The sequence below is a fragment of the Chroicocephalus ridibundus genome, chromosome 22 (assembly GCF_963924245.1).
Source record: "Chroicocephalus ridibundus chromosome 22, bChrRid1.1, whole genome shotgun sequence".
Classification (NCBI taxonomy): domain Eukaryota; kingdom Metazoa; phylum Chordata; class Aves; order Charadriiformes; family Laridae; genus Chroicocephalus; species Chroicocephalus ridibundus.
This window is the reverse complement of record NC_086305.1, coordinates 6,607,086-6,623,914: the sequence shown is the minus strand read 5'-3', so window position 1 is coordinate 6,623,914 and position 16,829 is coordinate 6,607,086. Positions and strand designations below refer to the sequence as shown.

General features: G+C 64.5%; 1 protein-coding gene across 6 annotated transcripts; it reads right to left on the bottom strand.

Annotated features, from left to right (window-relative positions):
* Positions 1-1,249: 1,249 nt before the first annotated feature.
* Positions 1,250-14,643, bottom strand: KANK3 (KN motif and ankyrin repeat domains 3). 6 transcript variants are annotated; one of them, XM_063358229.1, is made up of 11 exons: positions 14,623-14,643; positions 8,159-8,234; positions 6,159-7,874; positions 5,817-5,916; positions 5,456-5,659; positions 4,824-4,911; positions 4,282-4,501; positions 3,791-3,933; positions 3,261-3,461; positions 3,072-3,170; positions 1,250-2,769 (listed from the first exon to the last, which is right to left on the bottom strand). In XM_063358229.1, the coding sequence occupies exons 2-11, from the start codon at positions 8,193-8,195 to the stop codon at positions 2,713-2,715; spliced, it is 2,865 nt and encodes a 954-aa protein (XP_063214299.1). In that variant the 5' UTR covers positions 8,196-8,234; positions 14,623-14,643; the 3' UTR covers positions 1,250-2,712. The 6 variants fall into 6 exon arrangements, with proteins under 6 accessions (XP_063214299.1, XP_063214297.1, XP_063214296.1 ...); XM_063358227.1 differs by lacking the exon at positions 14,623-14,643 and adding an exon at positions 14,040-14,552 and having other exon boundaries at positions 1,250-2,766; XM_063358226.1 differs by lacking the exon at positions 14,623-14,643 and adding an exon at positions 14,040-14,551.
* Between the last annotated feature and the right edge of the window lie 2,186 nt (positions 14,644-16,829).

Below are 16,829 nucleotides of genomic sequence, written 5' to 3'. Positions count from 1 at the left end.
TAAATACACCTACTTGCTGTCTTTGCTGGCAGTCACCCACAGAGAGTCAGTGCTTGTCTCTCTCTCTCTTAAAAGAGTTAGCAAATCAATCTCACTTATTTTCTTCCTTAAGGTTCCCTTCCACCACACAGTTCACTAGATTTATTGTTTTAGGTTATTAAAAAGTAGAAGTGAGACTGAAAATGGTCACAGTTCCAGGGCTGTTTTTTAAGTACTGGTATTTTCCATCTGGTAATAGAGTGATACTGGGTCTGCGGCTCCTGATCTGGTCTCTGATGGGAGTGTTCATTCTTCAATGTCCTGCCCTTGATTAAGGCACTTTGGTGGCGGGTGGAACTGAGGGTTGGGGTATCCTAAAGCTGAGGAGGGCACTTCTGGAATGGGTGTTCAAATTGCTAAACAGATAGTGAGGATTGCTCTTAGGACTGGCGTTGGAAGAGCGCTTGGGGTTTTTTTCCCTTCCTGCAGGTGTTAGTTGTGACCTGGTCAGCTCGTGGGCATTTTGTGACGTGCATTTTGTGCTCTCTAGAGAAAGCCCTTTTCAATATGTGCTTCCACTGTTGCTTGATCTAGTTCTTGATTCTTCTTTGGTGGTGGCTCAGTATTGGAGCATTGGGCAAGTCCCCATTCCCCTGACTCCTGTGATGTAGCAGAGCTTTCGGGAACTAGCTATGAGTGCAAGAAGTCCACCTCGGAGTTTATTTCAGCTGCCAGATGAAGTAAACTTTTGCTCTGGCAGCTGCTGGCCCTGACTGTGCTGAGTGACTGAGACAAGGAGGCATCAGCTGGCAGTTGGTGGCCAGGCAAGTGAACTTGTGGTGGAGGTGGCTCAGAGCAGCTGTAGCCCTTCCCGAACGCCCCTGTGGGGTCAGTGTGGCCCTTGGCCACGTGAGGAGGGGGAGGTGGCTTTGCATCATCACTCTCAATCTGATGGTTGTCCTTTACTAATGCAGCTTAGTATCAGCGAAGGGCTGTGTCTGGTCCCAGCGGTCCCTCTTGGTCCTGTGGAGCGAAACAGGCCAGAAGACACCATGGTACCCGAGTCAGGTTCCTGACTGGGACAGTTCAGCTTGGAAGAAAACCAGACCGATGGAGGCAGCCAGTTAATAAACTTGTGGGAAATGAATCGAAACATGTGGGCAACTGCTCAGGGCGAGGGCTGTGCCAGGCTGTCCCTTGGCTGAAGCTCTTCTGAGGTTTTTAGCTTGAGCCAGACAAAGAGGCAGGAGAATGCCCATGGTCACTGTAATATTTCAAAATAATTTTACTTTAAAATTTTATTTATATCTTAAAAATAAACATCAGTATTAAAATATCAGTAAACAAACCTGTGAAACGAAAGCAGTGAGTACAGAATACATACAGAGCAGTGTACTAGAGAGTGGCTGTGAGCATCGTATGTTAACTTCAGTGCAAAGCTGAAACGCTGCGAGGACAGCAGCGTCTTGCCCAGAAGAGGTTCCTTGGGGAGCGCTTCCCAGCTGACAGGGTGGCTCAGGCCAGGCTGGCGTGGGCAGGAGTGATTCTGGGGGAGGCTGGGCCAAGGAGCAGAGGTGGGGGCTGCGACACGCAATACCTTTGTGAAGGATTCAGAGAGCGGAGCCGGCTTCACATGCAAAAGCCTCTTCTTCCTCCTGGTCCTTAGTCCTTACTCTGTCTGTCCCACCCTGCCTGCTGCACACGCACTCGCACAGATGCGCACACGTCCTTCGACATACACGTCCATCTCTGCAGCCCCCAGCGCGCTCCCAGCTCTTCTTGCCGGTCTTTTTCCTTGGAGCCATCCTCAGCCGCTCTCCCCGCTTTTGGGAAGGAAAGCGGGCGGAGAGGGATGTGGGTGTGGGCTCTCCTTCCCTTCACAGTCAGTGGCTGCGAGGCTGTTTAAAATGGGAAAAGTTTAGGGAGTGAGTGCTATCTTTCCCTTGGGAAAAGGTCCCTGCTCCTCCTGTGGGGTATCGGCGGGGCAGTCTTAGTCCTTAAACGTGTTCATGGGTCTTGACCCCCTTCTGTCAGCTCGGCTGCTGCCCCAAGCGCCCAGAAGTTTTGTTCCCATTTAGCAAATCAAATTACCAAGTGATTTTGCGTTGAACTCCATCCTTTGAATAAGCAATATAATTTTTTTTTTTTTGCTTTGTGTGCATGTGCTAGAAACGATTCGGATTTCAGCCAGGAAAGGAAATGCCACAAAAGAAGGGCAAGTACTTCAGTCTGGAAGTGCTCCCAGCCTGAGGCAGCGTTAACCAGCTGGTTTGTGTCCCCTCTCCCATCGCTGAGCACCGTTTCCCTGCCGGCACCGCACAGTGGGGTCCAGGAGCTGCTGCCCGCTCTCCCGCAGCCCTGCTCAGAGCAGAAACCAGGGGCTGCGTTTGTTTTCTGCTGTTCCAGTGAGTCGGTGACTTGCGGAGGGCTCCCAGGTTGTGGGGGGGAGCAGAGGGGATGGGGCCTGCTTCCACACGCTGCGTTTCCCACCCCAAGGTCACTCGATGCTTGGCTCTTCTGTCACTTGTGGGGGAGCAAGGTGGCTGTGCTTCCAGCAGCAGAGACGGCGAGTGAGGCCCGGGGACGCCGCCTGCTCTAGTGCCAGGAGGGTTAAAGCATCTGCAGCCACAGAGTGATTCAGCACACAAAGGAGTGGCAGGAGAGGGGACATAAATCCCAGCCTAGTGGTGATGGTGTCACACAGCTGGCCCCTAGCTGGATCCAAAAGTCACTTTAATTTGGTTTCTTTGGGCTCCCAGGGCCCTTGGTGGCCGTCGGTGACGTTCCCTGCTGCAGAGAGAGCACAGTCACAAAATGTCACCAGAGACACCCCTCCAGTGACTCCTGGTCGGGGCCAAGCAGGCTGGGTCCCTGCTGCTGAGGATGCACCAAGCATGTGGCACCTGGGACGCTCTGCTCTCGCCCCTGCAGAAGGTCCCCCTTCCCGGGGAGCATCATCTGTGTCACAGCCCTGGCCCCTCCTATGGGGCCACCCGCCCACCGTGCAGCTGAGCCAGTGCCATGGTGCCACCACCATGGTCCTTGTGTGGGACCGGGCAGGTGGCAGAGCTGGGGGGGGGCGCAGTACTCACGGGCAGCTGCGCCTTCGTGCCGTTGAGGTGGGCATAGAGGAGCACGGCGATGTTGCTGTGGCCGGCCTCCAGTGCGATGGCGACAGCGTTGTTACCGTCCTAAAAAGGAAGGGAGAGCAGTTGGGAAGGGGTCTGGGGACACGACACGGGGTGGGCAAGTGTGCCCGGGCCCCAGCGGCCGAGGCTTACGCTGTCCACGATGGAGACGTTGCAGCTGGGCTGAGCCAGCAGCAGCTTCACCGTTTCCACGCGGCCGTGCTCGCAGGCGCACATCAGCGCAGTCGAGCCCTCCTCGTCCTGCAGGTTCACGTCGGCTCCGCAGGCGAGCAGGGCTTCCACCATCTCCTGCCGGCCGTGGCTGACGGCCAGCATCAGCGCCGTCTGGCCAGCCTGCGAGGCAAGGGACACTGCCAGGCTGCTCCCGCTCCGGCTGTGCTACCTGCTCTTCCCGCTGCCCCAGGGAGGGACCACTGCCATCCCCAGTGCCCACAGGGTCTCTGAGCACCTCCCTGGCTGGAGATGAGGGGTGGGTGAGACCTTGAGAGCCCTGATACCAGGCAGAAGCAGCTCCTAATGTGATGCCCTCCCCATGTACCAGCCCTTCCATGTTTTGGAGACACAGGCCTGCCCTTGAAGGAGCCAAGCGTAGCCCTGGCAGCTCCTTGGCGGGGGGGGGGGGGGAGAGGGTCAGGACGTGGTGCCCCCCCGTCCACACCAACCTGGCTGGCCTTGGCATTGACATTGCCCATGCTGAAGAGCCTCCTGACCACGTTCATGTCGTCTTCCTGCTCAACAGCCGCCAGCGCTGCCAGCATGAGAGCTGTGTAGCCGGCTTTGTTCTGGTGGTCCACATTACAGACCCCTGCGGGGATGGGCAGAGCGGGGGCGGGGGGGGGCTCAGAGTGCTGTGGGGCTGGTGGGGGGCACAGACCCAGCCACGTGCCTGGTGCCCACCCTGCCCAGGGTGCTGCGAGCTGTCCCACAGCCCCGTAGGCACAGACCTGCGATGGGTCCCGTCCCCCCCAACATCGAATCTGGGCTCCCAAAGGGCTGGGGTGGCTGCTCAAACCACCCCCCCCCCAGCCCAGGGCAGCTCTCCCTGCCCCTCTGCTGCCAGTGCCTTCCCCACACGTTTGTCATGGCCAGGATGTGACCTGGAGCACAGTGGGACGGTGGCAGGGGGACGTTCCCGGGGCTGGGGAACACTGACCCGTGTCCAGCAGCAGCCGCACGATGTGGAAGTTGGAGTGGGAGACACTGTAGTGCAGGGCCGTGTTGCCGTTCCCGTCTGCCAGGTTCACCACGTGGGCCAGGAGAGCCGGCGAGACCTCGGCGAAGGCCAGGAGGTGGTTGGCGACCGTGTCGGGGACGGACGACTTCTGGCTGGACAGACGGAACCACTCCTGCAGGACCAGGCTGCTGCTGGCGAGCTGCGGGCGGCGAGCGGTGCTGAGCTGGGGGCTGCGGCTCCATCCCCCACCCCCGACCCTCTGCACAGCCCCGCACCCCTCCCCGCTCCACAGGGGACTGGGTGAAGGGACGACCCTGAAACCCCAAAACCATGCTGGGATGGCCCGAGCCGAGTCCACACGGGTTTCGAGGTATCTGGGACAAATCCTGGAGCAAAGGGCTGTCTTTTGGGGGAAGGCACTGAGCCGGGCTTTGCTGGCCCATCTCTGGGGAGGGCCAGCCCCGGGGGGAGGACCCTGGCAGGGGCCGGGCGTGCGGTCCCACCCGCAGCACCCCACTCACCACCTCTTTGCTCTTGGTGGCCCCGGGGTGGCCCAGGTGGGTCTTGACGATGAGGCAGGCCTCCCGCATCCTGGGGCTCAGCTCGAACCTGGGGAGAGCACGAGGGCGTCTGCGGCGCGGGGCTGCGGCGTCCCCCCAACGCCGCGCCGGCGGGGGGGCACCCCGAGCTCCCCCGTGGGGATTCCGCTCCTCTCCCCGATGCCTGCGAGCCTCCAGCAGCTCCCCGCGGTGCAACATCCAGCCCGGTGGCTGCACCCCAGCAGCTTCAGCCTCTGCAAACCCCTGCTGAACCGAGCCTTATAGGGACGTGCTCAGGCACCATTTACCCATTTTTAGGCCAATTTTTTTTCCTTTTGTTGAAAAATGCCATTAAGGGCTGTTGGGTTTCTTTTTTTTTTTCCCCTCCAAATTCTCCAGCAAAGAGGCATCTGGGGCCTCAGCCTCATCCTTTCCTTAGCAGACCCAAGAAGCTGGAAGGACTTTTTCCTGCCAAATGATTTCTGCAGGAGCTGAATATGTTTTTCCCATTGGCTGCACCGAAACCAGGGCAGACGCCCCGAGTCAGCGGGGCTGGTGCTAGCCCGTGGCTCCCAGCTGTGCCGGGCAACAGAGCCTTCCCCAGCGGCACTTACTTCTCTTTCACCTCAGGGGGTTCTGGCAGGGTCACACCGTCCCCCTCACGTTCCCGTCCTGGCTCGCTCTCGCCTTCCCCGACCTCTTCGTCCGAGGTGTCGGTGTCCCCCTGCTCCTCGCTATCGGAGCTGTCGGCCGAAGCCTTCTCGGAGGAGCTGTCTCCTTCCTCCTCCTCCTCCTCCTCGCTGGACGTGCTCTCGTACCTGCACGGAGGGTACAAGGTACGTGTTGCCCAGTGGTAACACGGCACCCAGCTGGACCCCTCCAGACCCCCCACTGCCACTGCCCCCAGCCCAGGCCGGGGATGCTGGGGGCCAGGGCTGGCCCGGGGGGGGGTGGCAGAAGCCCCTCAGCACGTACTCCCCGTTCAGCACGCCCACAAACTGCAGGCTCTTCTTGCTGCCCTCGGCCTCACTCCGGGGGGGACCGTCCCGCTTCTTCATGATGGACTTCAGGGCTCCTGGGGGCAGAGAGACGGGTGTCAAGGGCCAGAAAGAGGGAACGTCCCTGCACGGCTGCCCAGGTACCCCAAACCCACCAGACCCCAGGGTGGGCACAGGAGGGACATGGGCAGCGTGCAGGCAGCTGCTGTGACACAGGTAGCGTTAGCCTTGCAGGTGCTGTCCCCAACAGGGCCACCCTCTCCCTTCCTGCAGGAATGTCCCAACCCAGACCCCGGTGTCATCCCCGGAGCCGACTCACCGGCCGCAGGGCTCGGGGCAGCTCCACCATCCCGCACCAGGGACGGGTCCTGGCCGCGGTGCGTCGTCTCTGGCGTGGCTGCCCTGGGGGCTGGGCTGCCCTGGCACGACCCCCCCATTGCTCCCGCACCCTGTGCCGAGGGGCTGCTTGGGGCATCGCCCGCGCCGGGCTCTGTCTCCTCGCCTGCCGGGCCAGCGCTGCCCACCTCGGTCTGGCTGCCCTTGTCGTTGCACCTGGCGGCCGAATCGGGGCCGACTGCCACGTCCCGCCCGTCGGGGCGGCAGCCCACCCCGACGCAGGCGGTCGGCGGGCAGCACTCCACGCCCGCTTCTGCCGTCTCCGGGGGGTCGCCGGCTGCCCGGCTCTGCGTCACCACCGCCGCCTCCACCAGCACCTCGGCCACCTGCGGCTTGGCTGTCACCTCCTTGTCCGCCCGCCCGTGGGGCCGGCGGGCGCACACCTCCAGCCGCAGCTCCTCCAGCTCCCGCGTGGCCTCCCGCAGGTGCCCCTCCATCAGGGCGATCACCTCCTTCTGGTGCCCCACCGTCTGCTGCAGCAGCTCCAGCTCCCGCTCCGCCTCGCTGGCCAGCCCCAGTGAGGACTCCAGCACCCAGACGGCCGCATCCCTGCGCTCCCTCGTCCCGCCATCCGGCACGTCGCCGCCCTCCTGCTGCGACCGGTAGTAGAAGACGGCATCAGTCATGGCCCGGTCCTCGCCGACCGCCACGGAGCGGCACGGCCTCTCGGCAGCCCTGGGGCTCCTGCCCGGCAAAGCCCTGCTGCCCCGCTCTGCCACAGCCAGCTTCTCCGTCAGCTTCCTCAGCTCGGCGATCTTGCTCGCTCGCCCCTTTGCTGGTTCTGCTTCGCTCTCCGGCCCCACTCGGGGCGGCTCCTCGCCTCCCGCCGCTGCCTCGGAGCCGGAGGGGTGACCGAAAGCCTCACCGGGCTCTGCCGACAGCTTCTCCATCAGCTTCGCCTTCTCCCTCTTCAGCTCGCAGATCTGCGTCTCCAGGAGGGGGATGGTTTTCACCTGCTCCTCCAGGTCCCGGAGCTGCCGCAGGGCCGCGGCCATCTGCTCCCGCACGTGCTGCAGCGGGGCAGCGCTGAGCCCCGCCGCTGGTGTGCTGCGCCCCGAGCTGCCGGGGCTCGCCCGTCCCCAGCCCGCCTGGCCCTCGGCGCCCACCGGCACCCAGGGGGGTGGCTGACTCGGGGCACCTGGCGGGCCACCGTGGGAGGGACCACCAATACCCTGCAAATGGCCCTGCTCCTGCTCCAACCTCCTGCTCGTCTCCAGCAAGGTCTTCTCCACCCGCGGGTTTCGCACCAGGCACTTGCGGGTGGGAGGTGGGAGCAGCCGCACCGGCGGCGGCGGCGAGACGGGGTGGGAGGTTGGCTTGTTCGGGGGCTCCAGGGGTGCCCGGCCGTGCGGGGACAGCAGCAGCGCGGTCCTGCCCTCCTCACTGGCCGTGGAGGCGAGGGACTCGGTGGAGGTCCAGGCGCTGGTATGGCTGCTGGGGCTGCGCAGGGCACTGGGCGGCTGCCGGGCCCCTTTTGCCCTGCGAGGCAGCGGGACTTTCTTGAGCGTTTGGCCGCTTTCGATGTCATCAACATATTTCAGGAAATCCAGGTCCAGGAGGAAGCCATAGGGGGTTTCCACTGAATATGAGCTCTTCTCCCCATCGTCCTGGTCCCGGTACAAGAACGGGCCCCCGAGATCTGCAAGAGGAGCAGGGACGGTTAGGCAGGGACCTGGTGGAGACAGGAAGGCTGTTGCAAGTGGGTTATACTGGGATTTGCAGCCTGCAGGCCCCCTCCCCACCGCGATGCTGCTGGCAGTGCACCCAGCAGATGGCCTGTCCCCGGCACCCTCGGTGCCGCCGAGTGTCAGGGGGTCGGTGCTGGGGTGAGGAAACCCATCGGGACGGGACGGGACGGCTCAGCCCCGCCACTACCCTCACGGTCCTGCTGTCCCTGCCCGGTGATGACCCCGGTCCCTTTACCTGGGAGGTTCTGGTTCAGGGGCGCAGGCTGAGCCATCTTCTCCCCGGGGATGCTGCTGACCGGAGGACCATCAACCTGCAACAAAAACGGGGCCGCGTCTGGTGAAGCCCTGCAAATGGGGGGCCGGTGAGCCCCATGAGGCCGCAAACCACTGCCCCCAGCCCGGGGAGATCCCCACGGCCACCCCTCGCCATCCGCCGGGCCCCCCTTCGCCTGCCCCGGCCCCGGTGCCGTGGGGCTGACGCCGGAGGCGGCTGCGGGCGGGCGAGCGCGGCGCTGCCGGTGGGGCTGGGCAGGGTTTGTACATTTAAGGAATGCTTCGCAGCCCGGGGCCGGGAGGGCCGCGGCGGTTGGGCTGCCAGCTCCGAGGGTGCAGAGTCATGAGTCAGAGCTCGGCTGTGCTGGGGGAGCGGGCTGGGGAAAAAAGAAGAAAGAAAAAAACCAAAAAAAACCCCAAAAACCCACCAAAAAAAAAGAGGCTGCGGCCTTTACGGGTGCGATTCTGAGTGAAGTTTGCTTTGGATAAAGGGAATTGATGCTTTTGCAAAGCCACGTGACCGCAGGCAGCTGCCAGCACCCGTCGGTCGCTGGGTGTGATGCCCATCCTCGCCGCCCGGGCTTGAAAAGGGCAGGGTGCCCTGCCCTGGCCACCCCCGCCCTGGGGCCAGGGACCCCCCAGCAGGGACCTGCCTGCTTTTCCCTGTTGATAACGCAGGGTAAGGCCCAGCGAGAGGCCAGAGGGCGGGTAGGGGGGGGAATGAAACGGGAGCCTGGTTTTCCCAGGAGCCAGGCGCTGGAGGAGAGCCAGCGGGATGCGGCTGCGGTCCAGGGGTGAGTTCATGGCAGGGGGGAGCAGAGGGGGGGAAATGCCAGCTGTGAGCGCTCCGCTGGGCCCTGCCACAACATCTGGCAAAATCTGGGTGCCAGGGCCCAGGTGGGAAGCGCTCCTGGCGGGGGCGGGATGGGGGCAAACGGCACCCCAAGAGCACCCACTGCCCCTGTGCGTGGTGTCACCCTCCGGGGACCTGTGGGGTCTCTGCCTGGCGGGGACGCAGTGGCCCTGCCCACGGGCGCAGGTGGCCGTGGGTAAAACATTTGGCACCGGGCTAATTTTGGAAGAAAGCAGGGGAGGAGGCACGCCACAGAGGAAAGGCAGCTCCGACACAGCCCTAAGGGAAGCCGGGCCTCAGCGCTGCCCAGAGAAGGGCTCAAGATCAGAAAAACACCCGCATCCGTCCCCACAGCCCCTGCCCAGGACAACCGGAGGATCCAGGCGTTTCTAACAGAGATGCTGTGGCCGCCCCCATCACACGACCCAGCTTGGGGACGATGCACTGGTCCCCAGCTTGCACCCACTGCCCACGACACTGCTGCCTGCCGCCCCCCAGCCCCAGCCGTGCTGCTGCGGTTGCCAGCCCGTGGCGTGCTGTGACCACGCGACTACCAGAAGCCAGAGGAGCAGCCGTGGCACGGGCAGCGCCGGGCCAGGCTCAGGCTGGGCACCCCGGAGGGGCGGCAGCCTCCCGCCGTCAGCCCCAGCGCACGGAGCCGAGGGGCTGTGTCCAGCCAGGCAGGGATGAGGTGCTTCCCATCAGTCCCCGGGATCCTGGCCCTCTCCCATTCCTCTACCAACCCATCCGTGGCTGATGCACATCCCAACTTCCACCTTCCTCGGGAACATCCCGGGCCCGTGCTGGCACCCCCCCATTCCCGCACCATCGGCTTTGTGCTCAAAAGTGCCTGCGCATCCCCCACCTCGTCTAATCCCTCCCGCCCCAGGAAGCAGCCGGCTTCCTCCTCCGCACGGTCCTCGCTGCAGGTAGTTAAACAGCACCAGGGCCAGGACAAACTTCCCGCCGGGCTCCGCGCACGCCATAAATCAAACGGGAGGAAGAGGGAGAGCAACGGGGGCCAGAGCCAGCGGGTGCGTTTCCTCGGGGGAAGCGGCCGGCAGCTCCCTTCCGCCGCCCGGCCGGGTATTGTCCTGCCTGGGGCCGCGCCAGGAAAAGCCGCCTCGGCCAGGAGCCCTCCCACACCGCAATCCCACTGGCGGCAAAGGTGCAAGCGCTGCCCCGCTGTCCCCTCCGCTGACCCAGAGACGCACCGCTCGTCCCCCATGCCACCTCCTCCTGCCCCTTCAGCCAACGCCAGCAGCCGCTGTCAACTGTGGGGCTTGACGCTGCCCGTCCCCAAAGCCGGGGGAGATCCTCCCGCAGCTCCCCCCAGCTCTCGGCCCCCGGTACGTTTGATCCAATGGGATGAGCTGGACAAAGGGCAGCAGCTTCTGCCTTCACCCAGCTCCAAAACAAAGGGCCGGCCCAGGCCGACGGGACCTGCAGGCTCCCAACCACGTGCAAATTGCCCCGGGGTCCCCGCCGTGTGCGGACCCCGATGGGGCTCCCTGTGACGTGCGAACTGCCCCATGGCTGCCGGTGGGCTTGGCAGCGAGCGGCGGGCTGGATTTGGGCTGGCGAGGATGAGCAATGGAGGCAGGCAGCCCTGGCAGCTGCGAGAGGGTTAAGTCCCCACACCCACAGCCCTGCCACCGCCGGCACCTGCCCGCCCGGCCGCACAAAGCCGGCCTTGTCCCCGGCCGGCCGCCATCACCGCGGCACCAGTTCAAAGAGAAGCCGCTCTCCACCTGGGCTGAAGTCCCAACGGGGAAGACCATGTCGGTCACTTTGATCCCAAAGGCTGATTTTCGGCAGCTTTGGCCTTTCCCCTGGGCACTGGGGCTTGGTGTGGCCGGGGCTGGGCACAGGGATGCTTGGGTGCCGGAGGCAGGGCACCCTGCCCCATCCCAGCTTCCCTCGGGAGAAATGCAAGCGTTGTTTCTAACCCCGGCGATTCCACAGAAAAGCGGGATGGTACCAAGCGAAGTGTCGCTGGGGAGGCTCAGCAGCGAGGGGAGGGTGAGGAGGAGGACGCGCAGGGACCCAGTCGTCCCCGCAGAGGCAGGGCTACGCTGCGCCCTGGGCTCGCGCCTCCATTTCCACCTCTTGCCATTGTACCGACGCCAACACAGGAAACTCGGGGCCAAAACTGGAGCCGCTCCGCTCAATGACAATAAAAAGCCATGTCAGGGAAGGGGCAGCCCGGGCACCTCGCACAACTCGGGTACCACCTGGTACCCAGCCCCCAGCCCCAACCAGCCCCCTGGGAGCACCGGCCTCGAGGTCCATGGGCAAACCTCCCTCTGGGTCCCCAGGCCCCGGGCTGGCAGAGGACAGGCCTGGGGGAGCTATTTTTAAAGCTCCGGACTCTTTTCATCCCTTTCCCTTGCCGGGGGCACAAGTGGGCAGCCCCCGCCCTGGCTTGGCCACACACCACCGTGCAGCCCAAGCCACTCCACCGGCGGGGCCGAACACAGGGAGGCTCTCCCCAGCTCTCCTCCGGAGCCAAAATACTGAGGTCATGAGGAATGTGAGAAGAACAGAGTCCAGAGCAGCCCTGGCCAGCGCGACTTGATTTATCTCGGCCAGGCACGCTTCCCTCGAAGCTGCACACAGGCGATAAGCGCCGAAGCTCAGGGCTGAGGCTGTTCCAAAGTTAAAGGGAAACCACTGAGCAAGCACACGGCTTCCTCCGCTGCCAGCAACCTGCTGGGATTTGGGCTCCTCACACGGACCAGCCGTCACGCGGGCCCATCACCTGCAGCGTCACCCGCCGGCACTGCAGGCTGGGTGTGGGCAGGAGGTATCCAAGGCTCATCACACCATCCCGGCCCCATCTCCTGCCCCGGGGCTGTACCGGACAGCCTGTGCTCCGTGCCACACGCTGTCCCTGCGTCTGCTTGCCCAGGCCACCTTGGCCATGCTGTCCAGGCTGGGGCTGCTCATGGAGGAGCCGGATCCCGTGCGGGTGGGTGCACCGGCGCTGACCCAAGGATGTAAAGGGAAAGGGAAATGCTTCAGTCTTCTCAACAGCCTAATTTCAGGGTTGGGCTGTTATTTCTGGAGTTGTCGTCATCGTCGGCCCGGTTGGTCGGGAGGTTGCGGTGGCTGCTCGGGCTCTGCAGCCACTCCAGCACCTCCGGGACCTCCCCGAGCTCACACAACGCCTGGACAACAGGCGCACGGTCTGTACGCAGATGTACTCTCACGGGGATCAGCTTTACGTGCCTCATCACACCTAGAGCTCTATAGCCTCCTGTATCTCCACTAGAAAACATCGACCACTTGTCCTGCACCCTCGCCAGAGGTGCCCACCAGCATTTTCCACCAGCACCACCCTGATTGCCCCAGGGCTGGTGACACCTGGGGTCGGCAACGAGCCCCACGGGCCTGGGATCACCCTGCTGCGAGGAAGTGCTCGGGGACGAAATGGTTAAACTTACACCCAGGGCGCACAGGCACAGTCGGGGTACACGCAGAGTGCTGGGCACAGCCCCGCGGTGGGTTCTCCATGTGCACGCAGGGAGCACCCCGAGCCCTGCAGCACCCCGTGTGCCCTCCAGCACCCCAGAGGGGCCTGCAGCAGCCTGGGGTGCCCTGCCACAGCCCCTGGTCCCCAGCACCCTGGGGTGCCTGCACCACCCCCAGCCCTGTGGGTCCCCAGCACCCCGGGGTGCCTCCCAGCACCCCCAGCCCTGTGGGTCCCCAGCACCCCGGGGTGCCTCCCAGCACCCCCAACCTTGCAGGTCCCCAGCGACTCAGGGAGCCCCACAGCACCGCAGCACCCCGGGGTGCCTGCAGCACCCCCAGCCCTGTGGGTCCCCAGCACCCCGCGGTGCCTCCCAGCACCCCCAGCCCTGTGGGTCCCCAGTACCCCAGGGTGCCTCCCAGCACCCCCAACCTCGCGGGTCCCCAGCGACCCGGGGAGCCCCACAGCACCCCCAGCCCTGTGGGTCCCCAGCACCCCCAACCTTGCGGGTCCCCAGTACCCCAGGGTGCCTCCCAGCACCCCCAGCCCTGTGGGTCCCCAGTACCCCAGGGTGCCTCCCAGCACCCCCAGCCCTGTGGGTCCCCAGCACCCCGGTGTGCTCGCAGCACCCTGCGCACCCCCGCACGTCGGGGCGCCCGCCCCCAGCCCAGGAGACCCCCCGGCGTCTCCCCGCCCCCGCCAGCCGCGGTGGGCGGCCGGGCCCGGCCCCGACGGTACCGGCCCCTCCTGGTCGCGGGCAGAAGCCCCGCTCCCGGTGCCGCCCGGGCGGAGCCCCCGAGGCCCCCCGAGGAGGGGGATGCCGGGGCCGCCCCACCCCGCCGCGGTCCCCGGGACTCCGGAGCGTCCCCTCGGCGGGCCCCGGGCGGCGGCGGCTCCAGGGGCCCTGCGGGGCGCCGCCGGGACGGGCCCCCGCCCCGCCGCCGGAGCCGCTCCCGGAGCCGCCGCTGCCGGCCGGTCCCCGCCGCCTCGTCCCGTCCCCGCCGCCCCTCACCTCGCCGGCCGGGCGTCTGGGCTGCAGCCGGGCCCCAGCGCGGGGCCCCGTCCCGGGCCCGGCGGCGGCTCTGGGCTACACCGCGGCGCCGGGCAGCGCTGCCCGCCGCAGCCCCGGGCCGAGGGCGGGCCGGCAGCGGGGCCGGGCGGGAGCGGGCCGGGGCGGGGCGGGGGCGGGCGGGGATCGCCCCCGGGTCCCGGCCGGGACGGGCACCGCCCCCCGGGCCGCTCACCCTCGGCGGGGTCCCCGCTCCCCCCCGCCCCGGCACGGAGGTCCCGCCGCCCCCCTCTCCTCGGGGGAGTCCCCGTCCCCGCGGACCCCCGGGGTGAGATATGCCCCCGTGCCGGTCCCCTGGGGGAAGGAGCGTCCCGGTGAGCCCGGGAAGGGGGGGTGTCCCCTACCCCGATCACCCTGGGGACGGGGAATCCCCTGTCCCGGTTACCCCTGGGGATGGGGTGCCCCCACTCCAGTCACCCTGGGGATGGGGGCGTCCCTGCTCTGCTCACCTCGGGGCTGGTGACCCTGGAGAAAGAGGGATCCCCTTCCCGTGTCACCTCGGCCGTGGGGTGTCCCATGCCTTGAGCTCAACTCCGCTGCTGGCAGGGGGCCTGCGGGTGGCTGGGGTCCAGCTCCGTGCCCCACCGTCCTCCCCCCTGCACAGGCCCCCCCAGCCTGCCCGGCCCCCATGGCCTCGCGTGCTGCCTGCCCTCATCCCAACCGTGTCCCACCGCCTGCCCGTGTCCCACCCCGTTCTGCTGGCCCCGGTTGGGCTCCTTGGGCCTGGCCCCGCTGGGTTTTTGGCAGCCCTCCCTTGTCCCAGCAGCGGGCTGTTTGTCTCCTTTTCTTGCCAGCTTTCTTCCCCGCCTGCTTCACGCGCCGGGCGCTCAGCTGCCGAGGTCTGGGCCGTCCTCCATCCCGCAGGGATCCCTGGCACTTTCACACCTTAAAGCTCGCCCTCACTCACTGCTCCAACCCTTCTCTCAATGCTGACACCCTCAGCAAGGAGTTTTGCTTCTTTCTCTTTCCTTTTCAGCTGCTGAACCCCCCCTAGGTATTTTTCCACAGACACGCTTCTGTAACACTACTCACGGGAAGAGCAGGAGAAACAAGATGTGCTTCCCGGCGTTCCTCCCAGCTGCCGGCTGGCAGCTTGGGGACTTCCTGAGAAAGGGTTTGCATCCGGACGGAAATACCTTAATAGCCCTAATGGATCTACCTCCACCGGCAGACCTCGTCCCTCTCCAACCCATTTACATACTTGGCCTCTCCGGCACCCTGTGGTAATGAACTTGGTGACTTCATGCTCTCGTTCTGTCTCCAAAGCAGGTCCAGAATAGCACGCTCCTCTCAAGTCACTATTTGGCAAAGAAATTGGTTGGGTCCTCTGTAGCCGAGTGGCTTGCCTCCTCCGTCCACATCTGGAAAGGTCCTAAAGTCTGGCGCAATGAGTGAGGTCCCACTGGTGTCTGCTCACCGGTCGCGCCACAGAGCTCGTGCCCCGCGGCCTGGCTGAGGGCTCCATGAAGGACCCACGTCCAGGTCTCCTCTTCTCCGACATCCGACAAAAATGTTGCCCATTGCCAAATGGCAATTCTTGTTTCCTCCTTGCGAAGGTAGGGAAAAAACCACATAAAGGGGGAACTGAGGAAAAATGAGCTTGGGAAAGCGATGTCACCCCAGCTCTGCAGGTGCCATGGGACCGCTGCCGCCCTGGCACAGGGGCAGGGCTGGGAAACGGTGTGTGTGGGGGGCCCTCGAACCACCCAGTGGAAATACAGGCTTGGGGGTGCCTAAATTTGGTGCTGGAGCACAGAACTGTGGCAGCTCAGAGGTGTTTCCAGGCTAAAAACTCAACGGCAGCCTTTGAACAAGAGGTGTGAGGGTTGGTCCCTGCACAGATCAGACTCCTCTGCCTTTAAGATTTGGTGACCAAGAAGAATTAAACCCAAGGCACGGCCCTTATTTCTAACACTCACCGTTTTCCGCGGACACTCTGCGAATCTCAAATAAGTGGCAAGAGAAGTCACAAGGGCCGGTCGGTGGTTTAACCCCGTGTAAATCACGACTGCACCCGGGAGGCAGCACGGAGAAAAGTGCTTCCCAAGTCTCGGCTGGTGGCCGGCGCGGCGGCTGCACCCCGGGGCCCGGGACGCTGACCCAGGACCAGTCCGAGCTGTGGCACCCGCCCGCCCGGGCCAGCAGCCCCCGACAGCCACAGCCCAACCCAGGCTTGGAGGCAAATGGCAGCGCCTGTCGGCAGCTTTCCTGCTGCACCGGCATCTGCGCCGAGCTTCAAGTCAGTAAAGGCGCAACCCTGAGGCTGCGGATGTTCAGGTGGGTGCCTGCGTGGGTGAAAGCCGCCCGAACGCTCAGTCCCAGCAAGGATCAGGGACTGCCACAGCCCGGGACTGAGCTCTCGTAATCAGCATCTCTCTTATCACCCTGCATCAAGGGGTGAGGAGGGTTAGCCAGGCTTTTCTCGCTATTGTAGGGACAGTTTTGCCAAACCCCCCATGGTTTTCTGGTGCTGGAGTGTTGTAATTCAGCCGTCTGGGGCTCTGCGTGGCATCGTGGCAGGGCCTGGCACAGCTGTCCCTCGTCCTGGGCCTCACGCTGGCCAGGGAAACCGGCCCTGACCCTCCTGAGAGTATCCACCTGAACAAAAAGCTCCAGGACCTGATGAGTTTTCTATTCATTGGAAACGTTAAAAAGCTTTTTTTTTTTTTTTTGGTCCAGAAGAGGGTCTCAAAAAATGGCTTTCCCTGTGAATCCCAATCCTTTGCTCTCTGCCAGCGCTGACTGGGGCTGTGCATGTGATCGTGCCTCAGTTTCCCCACCAGGGCAGTTGGAAAGGGAGTACGTGTGTTGTGACGTGCAGCAGCGTGGCAGGGTGCTCCTCCGCATCGTGCTGGGGAACAGAGCCCCAGGAGCTGGAAGCGGCCGCAGACTGACAGAACAGGCTGCGTCCACGTCCCTCCGCACGCAGCCCAGAAACGGAGGGGTGTCAGCACCCAGGAAAACACACAAAGCTCGGCCAGGCCTTCAGCTGGCTGCGAGGAAGCTTCTACTGTCACCCTGCCTCGTTCAGGTGGCCCTTGGATGGAGGGAGCCTGGGAAAAGCTGCCGGAGATGCCGGTGGGGAAGGGCTGCAGCCCTGCGTGCTGCCCGGCTCGCTGCAGCCCTGGGCGACCCCGTTTGCTCCCGGGGCAGGAGGCTCCCAAAGCCCCGAGCGTTTTGGTCCTCTCTGGGGCAGCGGGCTCCTTCTGAAGCCCTGGGTGTCCCGGGCAGGCTGACGG

Excerpts from the sequence above, each read along its gene's own strand:
- KANK3 (XM_063358226.1), bottom strand. The coding sequence starts at position 14,108 with ATGGGACACCCCACGGCCGAGGTGACACGGGAAGGGGATCCCTCTTTC. Across the intron at positions 5,917-6,158 it reads TGCCCCGAGCCCTGCGGCCG|GAGCCCTGAAGTCCATCATG; the intron begins GTGAGTCGGCTC and ends CTCTGCCCCCAG. Across the intron at positions 4,912-5,455 it reads CCCCCTGAGGTGAAAGAGAA|GTTCGAGCTGAGCCCCAGGA; the intron begins GTAAGTGCCGCT and ends TGCTCTCCCCAG.